This window comes from Opisthorchis viverrini (genome assembly GCF_000715545.1).
Source record: "Opisthorchis viverrini unplaced genomic scaffold opera_v5_429, whole genome shotgun sequence".
Lineage (NCBI taxonomy): Eukaryota > Metazoa > Platyhelminthes > Trematoda > Opisthorchiida > Opisthorchiidae > Opisthorchis > Opisthorchis viverrini.
This window is the reverse complement of record NW_008752083.1, coordinates 329149-339927: the sequence shown is the minus strand read 5'-3', so window position 1 is coordinate 339927 and position 10779 is coordinate 329149. Positions and strand designations below refer to the sequence as shown.

The following is a 10779-nucleotide window of genomic DNA, read 5'->3' as shown; positions in this document are numbered from 1 at the left end:
CTAGACCAAACGTAAACTCACGTCCTCGCTACCAGTTCCGTAACTCCTGCAACCTTTTAGTGTCCCCCAGCTCGTACAAACACCCCACTACTTCTTTCTTGTTTATTACGCTCGCATCTGGAGCAGCCTTCGTGAGCAGCTGCGAAACATAACGCATCATCACATTTTTTCTCAGTCCGTGGACAAATTCCTTACCCGTAAAACTGCTGCCCTCCTAATTAAAACCGAACTACCCCCGAAATTTTATATGAATTATGTCCAGTACATATTTGAGTATAGCGACGATAAAGTTAGAAGGCTAGTGAAGGATCCAGCTGTCATATCTTCCTTACTTGAAGCCACTGTAGGGCTTGAACGCTCACTTGATCTAAGTATGTTGTGTTACCGGCCTGGCTGTTTTTCTTTTTTCCCTAACCAATTTATACATCGTTCTGGTCAAATCCCTAACTCAGATTACTCTACCAGCTCTGTCTAGTGACTTGTGCTGTCGGCTCAACCCTAACTGACAAAAACGAAACCGAAGTCAGCTTTTTCTCACTACTATGGCGCATTATACGCCAATGTATATGCATCAAATCCACACGATTATTTGCCCCACAGATCACTAAACGCTCACACATGCAAAATCGCGGTGCGCCTCTGCTTGACATGGTAGCTCACACCATCGCTCACTCACCGTTTAGCCACAGTTCACTCGCTTTGAATATCACAATACCGTTTCCATTGTCCCATTGGACACTGTCATTTCACTGCCTCCTCCGCGAGGTGCCTCTACCAGCGCACGTTTACTGTTTGTTCGAATTGACTGAGCTGTCTTTGCTGGCCTTACTCCCCCCGACCGGAAAAAACTGGTAGATGGAGTACTTTATTATTGTTCGAATTGACGAACCGGCCTTGCTGGCCTTACTCCCCCCGACCGGAAAAAACTGGTAGATGGAGTACTTTATTATTGCGCAAACCGCACCTATGACTGCTTGAATGGTTTTCCACCTTGCAGCTCTGGCAGCATGCACGAAGGATGGAAACATCGTGTGGTGGATGGGTACGCCCTACAAGGAGGGTCGCGCTGGTGCGCTCATAAACCCACCACCCCTCCGGTAGCACGTGTGCATTGCTCATTGCTGGTGATTCTGAGCCTGGCCTTTAAATTAGGGAAATGAAGTAAAAATGAGCACTGCTGTCTTCTGATTGTTGCTGCTGGTGTAGGCCTCGCCTCTGTTGAGTTATTTGGCAACGCATTTTGCAGCCTCGTATATATTTAAAATTGCCGCCCATCTTGAATGACTGCCTTCCCGGTCAACAATTCAAATAAATCGCCACTTTTTGGGCCGGTGTAGTTGAATCCTATCTTTGGTTTCACAGGACATTTGTATTTTCTGTTTTCCTTACTGCGCAAATCGTTTTTACCGCTTCGATTTTACTATTTTTGTACCAAAACCCCGGTCAACTGTAAATTTGTTTTATTGCACGCGTTGACTGTTGATCCATATCCGCCTTGCTTGCCTTTTGGAGTACCTTACCGCTTGTCGAAAACCGCTGAGGTTCGTAATTTTGTATTCCGTGTAACTACTTTCATTTTTATTGTACAGCACATCTGTGAAGCCATTAGTTCGGAGTTTTGCCGATTTGGTTGCTAACCTTGGTGCTCGTTGCCCAATAATTCGAAACGATCGTTACAAAGCCATAAAAACAACAAAAAAACTGGCCTTTCGCCTGTCCAGACGTGTTGAAAAACAATATACCTGGGATAGCCAAAAGAAACTCTGCGATGCCCGTGGCCTACGTCGACGTGCATAGCTGTAGCCGCCTACGTCAATACCGAGGCTACACCGCACCAAAACTCACCTCCTTGATCAACCAAAAAGACACCAACTTGCTGCTCCCACGAACGGACGTACTACACATATAACCAGAGAGTGAGACTCCAGACTCTCAACTATCAGTATGCGAGGCTAAAATCGGAAGTCCACTTCGTCATGCACCACTCATCGATTGAAGCTGATAGTAGTGCTTCGGGGGATGATGACCATCTCCCTTACATACACCTCCCCTCTTAGACTGTCCTAGTACCGTCTAACTTACTAACGACCTCCAGGAAATCTAGCCCACCATCTCAGAATTTACACCCACACCAGTTGTTACGTGTTGGGTTACCCTCACCAAGCCGTCTCTTAGCCTACATACAGTGAACTGTCCTGTCTCAGGTAGTATAGTTATATTGGCAATCTTAGCCTGACTTTGATGACTACACCAGTGAGTGCAAATCCATCCCCATCCTGTCTTGTTTAATCACCTGATGTCACCGCAATAACTGTTGTAGACGTTCGTTTTTCCCCTATTACCCTTGAAAAATGTAACATCAGCCGTTTTGGCACAGTCAAGACTTGTACGCAACGAACGAGATTTAAATAGAAGCGCGTGACTCTTCCCAGTAACGGAATCGACGGTGTTCCTGTATTGCATTGGAAAATTATCAATCCCACGGTCCAATTCTGCAAAAGTAGTGGGAGAGAGTGAAATAATGGCAGACTTTAGTGTTCGGACAAAATTTTCAGCAAATCCATTCGACTGGGGATGTCGCGGAGCAGTAAACAGATGTCGACATCCAAGACCCTTCAACCATTCCTCGAGGAATTTCGCAGTGAAGCATGTGCCGTTATCAGTGACCAAAACAGTTGGTACACCTTCGCGGCTGAAGACTTTCCTCAATACTCGCTGAGTGAATTCGGCACTTGGAGACTTGGTCAGAAAAACTTCAGGCCAACATGAATATGCGTCAATAACGACTAAAGCAAAGTATTTGCCGAGAAAGGGACCACAGCAGTCGGCATGAACTCGTTGAAACGCTTGACGAACAGGCTCGTGTAAGCCAAATTGAACAATTCGTCTCCTGGATATTTGCATGTCACCTGTAGGCGTAGGACATTTAGGAATCGGTTGTTCGATTTCATTCTCATTCACAGACGTCGGTAAGGTGATAGTGGTTTGCAGTAAGCGTAGAACTTTGAGTCCGACGATCGATGGTCCCGACGTTGAAACCAAGAAATTATACTCGATAGAGGTACCTTGGGGTAACCTCACAGGGCTCGTGCAACGACCAACTAAAGGTACAGAATGTCCAGTGATACCGTGAATGTTAACATCTGTAGGCATTATCACGGCACTGGGGTAGAATGCAGTTAGTTCTGATTGTGGAATGATGGACTCAACACTACCAGTATCAACAATAAAGTCAGGGTTTTGACCAGAAGCGGATATCAAAGTTTTAAAAACATGTGACGAACAGATAGAGAAAGAGTGGAAATATCTTCAGATAATGACTTCACGCCAGTATTTGTGTCAGAAGATAGGTGTCACACTTTTTTGGGCTTACAGACAAGTTGAATGTGTCCTGTTTTACCGCAGATAAAACGACACTTCGCTCATCTGTGAGGGCATGAATATCTGGAATGGTTTCGCCCACAAGATTCACATTTTCCAAATGTTTGAACCATCGGATCAGGGTTGGGATCCGTAAAGTGACGTGTTGATGGATTTGGGCACGAGAATCTGTTCGAGGTTTGAATTTGTTGTTCGTCCGCATCCTTGAATTATTTCTTTTAGAATAATTTAACAGGACTGCTTCCTCAGTCTTCGTCACATGCTTCACATCTTCATACTGCTCACATATCTGCCGAATAGTTTGAAATTTCTGATCCGGACAGAGTAGCAGCTTCTGCTGTAATTCGGGCAGCTGAATGCCAGCAATGCGTCATCTAATTGGGCACCGTAGTCACATTTGGCTGCCTGTGTCTGCAGCCGTAACACGAAATCACCAGCGGACTGAGAGTGACAGCGGGTCGACATATTGGACCTAGCTCTTTCGGCTGCTACAAGTTTAATCGGCTTGAAGTTTTGAAGGACTTTTTTCTTCAATGCAGTGTAGAGAATATCAATTGGAGATTCAGGATATACTAAATTTTTGATCAACGTATACGCATCCTTGCCAATGAAATGTAGGAAATATGCCGTGAGTTTCTTATCGTCCAAATCGGATTTTGTGAGACACCATATGTCGAATCGTTCCAAATAATCCTCCACGTCACGCGCAGTTGAATTAACATCTAATGGTTCCATTTCGGTAGGCATGATGAATCGTTCCAATCACGACGCCAAAATGTGAGAACTAAGTTTCGGACTTATATCGGAATAACCAGACGAACTAGAAATCCAAAATTCAACGAAGCGTAACAGCCAGCACGTATGTATTCGAATTGGCGAATATGTACAGCATATGGAATATTAAAACAAGAGAATAATGAATAGAGCAACGAATAGAGTGTCAGTCATGTTCATCACAGTATGCAGCTGATAGCATAGATATGAACGCTGACGGAGGGCGTCTGTCGCATCCTCACGCATCTAACTTTCATCGGGTGGGAGATCAATGAGATCTTTAGGGGAAGTATTTAGTGAATTTCCAGGGTGTTTCACGGCACAGTTTCCAAACGATTTCGTATTTGTTTGTTCTGTTGAAGCAGCAGCAGTTTCGTTTCACTGCTGGGAATATACTTATATTCAACCGTCGCTCTGGTGATGCACATTAAATTGTCATTTCAGCCGAAACTCCCTGGTCCTTCGTAGTATACTGTCACCGAGTTCCAAGCTGAGGACCTTGCGTACGCCCTTCCATTGCCTGCGCTCTTCATTGATCCCTTCGGCGTCTCCTCGCTCTTAAGCACCCATGATGGCTATTTGATGATTACGCACTGTTCAACTCGGGCGGGTCAAAACAGATTACGCTGGCCGTCCATTTTAAGTTAACCAACAGGATCGTCGGGCACAGTATTTATGCAACAGTTAAACGCTTTCACAATGAACCCGCCGAAAGTCGAAAGCCTATCTCTGCCTGAATCTGGCCAAACTGTGCCACCCTGCCGTTGTCTCCATGTAGACAAAGAGTTCGTTCCTTTCGGACAGGTTTCTTTTGTTTTCAGTGTTGACGGATAGTTTGAAAAAGTTCCGCACCGTCGTGGAAATATGTCCACTTATATCTCAACTAATAAAATTCAGCGGGCGATGGAACTGAAATGAAACTATGTCAACACAAGGGGGACGAAATATTTGGCATGTTGGATTTTTCTTCAAGCTCTCGTTGGAGGCGCCCTCTAATTGTGGACACAGCGGGAAGCATTTTCCACAAAATAAAATAACTCGGTATCATCAAGATCCACGATTTTTCTGCCGTGTAAGTCCGTTGCTGTGCGACGCACAATAGTCACATGACCTTGCGCAGGCCGAGCATAAAGAGTGCTTGGGACTTCCCTGGCTCATTGATGTTAGATCTGTGACAAATGGGCACACGCCAAGTGTTGCCTTCTGGGTGGCACTATGCATTAAATTGTGATACAACAGCATTCAAGGAACCGCAACATTTGTTGCAATTTCTGCTGCCCAGGGGGCGACCTTTATCACAAAGCTTACGGTGCACAACCGAACGTTCGTTTCACTGAAACTTTCATACTTGATGGGCCTCTGCTTGGCGCTACTGACGCAATTTCGATATAGTGCCAGATAAAGCCATCTGACTTGTGGTTCACCAAAATTGCGTACCCGCAGGTGATCTAGTTATTTTATCTGAAAAAGTCCTGTGTATTATTGGATGATCAGCTAGAAACGTTCGTTTCGGTTTTGCTTAAGGAGGCATTAGGCAAATCCACTTTTTTAGGAGGCGATGCTATTTCTGTTCCTGTACCACGAAGTAAGCTGCTGCCAAGGATGCACCGATTTCGGAAGTTCAGTGTTTCATGGTCTGTATACATGGTCTGAAAATACTTTGGCTAAAAGCAACTCATTATTGGGATTCGGCTATTTTTTTACCAATATTGGATCCTTGCGAATGCCCCTGAATTGACTAGGGTTGCAAGCTGGTCTTAGTTACTAACAAACGCTTCTTGCCACCAGTTGCAGCAACGCTCTTGTTGGTCGAGGGAGAGAAACGCAATTGGTTTATGATTTTCATCACACTCAATAAAAAGGGGATACGTAGGCTTTCTGAAGACCGCGAAGTCCCAAGTTAAAGTCCCGTGGGGCTTGTTCCAGATAAAAAGTTTGAACAAAGGAGGAATTGCCCTATGATTAGGGATACTAATTCTCCTGTTAGGAATTTTTAAGTGATGTGGAATTGCCCCCAATAAGGTAAAAGCCAGCCACCACAAGAACAGCGAGTGAATTTTGGTTATCCGCACAACCTAAGGAATAAATGGTATAAAACTGCAATAATCCTAAAAGGAGAGGAATCGCCGAGATTTGTCCACATTTGGAAGCTGAGGACACCGATGTAGAAAGTACCGCTATCAGATGCGTTGTTGAAAAATTTTCGTCGGGTCAGACCATAATGGAAGTTCTAGTTTGCGTCTCCATGTCTACTCAGAGTCTACGCCCGCGAAGGCAATTAGCCTAAATTATCCTTTTGAGACCACATCAACAGTGGTTCAAAATCCGTCGCTTTTTCATTGGTGGAGCACTTATTTTCCCCCCGATTTCGGAAAGCCTCATCATTGGGGCGTCAGAATGCCCAGTGCTCTGTTTACTTTAACACTCATAGTCGAGTTCCGTATTCCTCAGATTTGGACGCCCACTTCAACTTTTTGACAGACTTTGATGAAAATAGCCATGGACCCCAAGTTGATTCGAACGATCACCTGGCCTACCGACGCCATGCCTAACGAACTTATTCACTGATTCTGGCACTAACTTCATAGTCAGTCAACAATGATGTTTGAGGTACCCTGACCTAGATGATATTGGTGGTTGCACAACCTCCAGCTTCAACTGGATCGCTGCGTTTATCGGGTACGTTTCATCAGCCTCGCTTCAGTGGTTCTAGAGTATAACTTCGTTTCCCTTTAGGTAGGAACTACAGCAACGAATCAAGTTGTACACCGATATCTGAAAAGCGATCATGCTTAGAATTTCCTAAACTGGTTTGCTTAATTTTGCGCAGCATGCATGCAATCTTTGTCATACGACATACAGTCTGGAGATTTTCGCGGACTAGCCTGGAATTAAAGGTAAACCTGACATGCGGGAAAACATTTTGTGACTGCTTTACATCTTGTTCTAGCGCTGACATTTCAAGCTCCCAAGTCGTGCTGAACTGTTTGCATTTTCTTTCCCAGATGCAAACTTAAGACTATGAGATAATACGACTACTTTATTTCAATATAGAGACGTTCCTATGCGTACCTAAATCGGAAGTCGAGTTCGAGCATGCAACTCTGGTTGGTTCTATTTAATGAATTGGGTCAACTACGTGGTCGATTGCTCGAAGATCACCGCTTCATACACGATATTCTTTGGACTATGCGCATGGCATCGATCACGCAAAGTTTTTTCCTTCTACCTAAATGGTCACCAACGTTTAGCATAAACTGCTGCATTCCTTCACTCGCAAGATCTCAGCTGCTCATCAGTTTGCACTGGTAGCCTGGGCGTCTCCCAAAGGTCCCTGGATAGACAACAGCTGACCGACGAGTGGAAGCTGGCCATAGTTCAGGACTATGGCTATGATTCGACAATGAAACCGGTAGCAAAATGACACTTTGGTGGAAATGGTTTCGTCTCTTCGTTCATCGTAGACCTCGCGGGTGCAGTTTTGAGCTACAACTATGCTGCTTACCACACAGAAACGAACAACTATACCTGATGCCAAAGCATACGAAGATTTTGGTCACTTACTAGGTTTTTTACGCATGACTTACATGCAAACTTATTTCGTTGAGGTTTTGAGGAGGACTTTTGCGCGGAATTTCAGATTTCGTCTGTGACCGCCAAAATCAAGTCAACTTCATGTAGCGCAAGTGAAACTCGACTGTTCTCGCTTACGCATGCCTAACATATGACCTTACATGTGCACCTCTCCCGGTTACAGGTGTCCCGGACGAGTCGCCACGAGCGCCGGACAGGAAAGAGTAGTTTGCTTGCACACCTCTCCGAGTGTCCTTGAAATGTTTTTCTGTACTTCACGTGACCTGTATTCGTTATTTCGTCTCCGGTTTCGGTGTCAAATGTACGTTTGTTTGCAACGCGGCCGTTCCGCTTTCCAATCCATGCATCGTGCCTGCTGTAACTACACGCGCAGCTGTTTTTGAGTTTACACGATGTATCCGCTGCCTTACAGCGTATTGCGTCGACTGCCTTGCATGCGTCTTTTCATGCACGCGGGCGCCCTCTCTTGCTCTGGTTAGACACGATGTTTCTGAAATTTGCATCATCGGTCAATACTTATTTCTTGAACGCTGGCTAATGTAAGCAGATGATCTCAAGTCCTAAAAAGAAACGAATGTTAATATATCCGCCGAGGAACCCCAATGCGCTGTAAGAAAACCTGTTCAAATAGCAAGAGAAATAGAGGAAATGACCATCAACCCAGCCATGTGATGTGTCTTTTGTTTCGTGCTGAAACCCCATATCGATGGAAAAATACCTCAAAGACGATTGTCTCGCGCACACCAACAGAAATATTCTGGAAACGGCCGCTTCCTGGACTCACATTTGATTCATTTACATCCTAAAAAATGATTTTATAAAAAGAACGTGACTGCCATTACGTTTATTACCAAATCGACAGGCAAATTCAACGAAGGTGCACGGGTTATTATCAAAACGGCAGCCGCAAGAATAATATCGGGGAAATGTTGCTACCACCTCCATACACCGCAACGAGTTGTCAAGCTGATAAGCGCTACATAAGGTTCATGGGCTTGTCTTGCACGCCAGCATTGAACTGCCAAAAGTATGTCATAGAACTTGGCTTCAAGCAATGGGAGTTAGAAATAAAACACGGACTTAATGAGTATATGATCTGAAGATTGCAAAGTCATCCAGCCTCCGCAAGTGAGCAGATCAAGTCTGCCACCAAGCATTGGCCGTTTTCCCTGAAGAGAACTGGACATTTTGGAAAAGATGACAGATACACAGAAGATGATCAGATGAAAAGGGTAGAATGGCAAAGTACAGGATGATAGATTCGTGTCGACTCATTGGTTAAGGGCCAAGAGATCCTTGTGGTTGGAAACCTTCCAAGATGTGGTTACATACATGGTTTCAAGGGGGCGTAATCGTAAAGTTTATTTCTAGATGGAGTGTGGTACACCGTAGGCACGAACAAAATAAGACAGTCAGAATAGAAGCATGATTTTTTTAAATTCGTGGGTACCCTCTATTGTGCAACAAACCACCCATGGTAATCTGGTCATGCCTAAAACGGCAGGATCAAAAATACAGTCAGCATCAAGGATAGAAGGGCAGTTACTAGGGGTTTCCCCTTTTTGGAAAAAATAATATTTCTAACAAAGATTGAGGATTAATTTGGAGATGTTGGCGAATAACTTAACCACAGAGGGCAAAACTAGGACATCCTGCCTGAAACGTGGTAGAAAAAATATCTGCAAGTTGCGGGTGAAACAACAGTGTTGCGTTGGATCCGACAGGGAGACTTAAACTCAAAGCTGAAACTGACGTAATGTGGCCTTAAACAGTTAGATTTATGACCATCGTCAAAAAAGAATTAGCAGGAAAGAGCAATACGCGATACGCAATGCGTTTAGGTGATGGTGAATATCACATTCACGGTATACAGTGAACTGTATAGACTCAATGGTGCCGCAGCTGGGCACAGTCGGATATGAAAGCTCCCTGAGAGAGTGGGTTAGTGTTTGCTCAGATTATAATGGATTCGGTCCAGGGGGCGGCTTGTGCCAGGTAAAGAATTTTTTCGTAGTTGTGAGCAAGCGAAAACTAGGGGAGAGGGCACAGTCAGGAGTATGAAGGGAATAGTTGTGGCTGTGTCGCTAGACTGATTATGGCGGTGCCGGGCCACCGCTTCACTAATATGCGTGGGTTTCTGGGCAGCCTCGTAACGGGAGTTACGTTTGAGGTAATTGGAGTGGGTATGTGCAATTCTGTGGACGGCATGATTTCGTCAAAGGGGTCCATAGATGCGAAGTGATGCCACTGTTGAATCACGACCAGTTTTGTTTCTGTTGAGGATCTTCTTAGATACAGAGCGCAGACCAGGTGGAGAGAATATCGATCATTCAGAGCGCTCGAAGCCTGGGAAGAGAAGTGAGCGGGTGAAATCGGCAAGGCTCGGTGAGTCCAATGGAGTAGTGGATGGAATGGTGTCCATCATTAGAAAACAACAGTTTTAAGTTTGCCACAGTTATGATGGTGACAGCATGTGTCTAAATAAAAGATGATAGAGGAGGAGTTATGTCTAATAGCTAAGCAATCAAGGACTGGCGCTGTAGCCCGGCACATAAGATCTTATTAGGCTTGACAATGCATTGCCTGTATGGTGCAAGAGGCGTGCGTATGCAGAAAAAGTTGTGATACGGAACAGCAAACATGCGAGGACTGATGCTTATATATCTTCTAGAATAATGTACCAGTTTATTTAAAATTTACTGCGTAAATTATAAGCACCATTTGTAAGATCCGTACGGTTAAGGATCTCACGGGACGATCGCGACTATTAGATTATACGCAGTTCGCAGTCAGTAGTCAATAGGAGCAGACAGACGTGGGGCAGCAGACGATATATTGAAGACCGAAAAGAACTGGTTCTACAGAAAAACGGATAAGTAAGCATCATGAACTAAGAAAACGTACAATCAACAATGGCGCAATCTGCAGGAAGTAGTCGCTGTCACAGCACGGATTTCTATAGCGGCAACAAGAAGTAAGTACCAAACGATGTGCAAACATACATATCGGGGCAGTCTGACAGTGTGAGTT

The 10779-nt window shown here is 44.6% G+C and overlaps 2 protein-coding genes across 2 annotated transcripts in view; one reads left to right on the top strand and one right to left on the bottom strand.

The window, feature by feature from the left end:
* Window positions 1-5645: 5645 nt before the first annotated feature.
* T265_10933 (hypothetical protein) overlaps window positions 5646-10779 on the bottom strand; it is a gene marked incomplete at both ends in the record, with an annotated part of 29867 nt that continues 24733 nt past the window's right edge. Inside the window, 2 exons of the mRNA XM_009177449.1 lie at window positions 5646-5804; window positions 9913-10095. Coding sequence (XP_009175713.1) covers window positions 5646-5804; window positions 9913-10095 — 342 coding nt within the window. The remainder of the gene's footprint in view (window positions 5805-9912; window positions 10096-10779) is intronic.
* Window positions 9981-10779, top strand: part of T265_10932 (hypothetical protein) — a gene marked incomplete at both ends in the record, with an annotated part of 46502 nt that continues 45703 nt past the window's right edge. Inside the window, one exon of the mRNA XM_009177448.1 lies at window positions 9981-10134. Within this exon, the coding sequence (XP_009175712.1) occupies window positions 9981-10134 (154 nt within the window). The remainder of the gene's footprint in view (window positions 10135-10779) is intronic.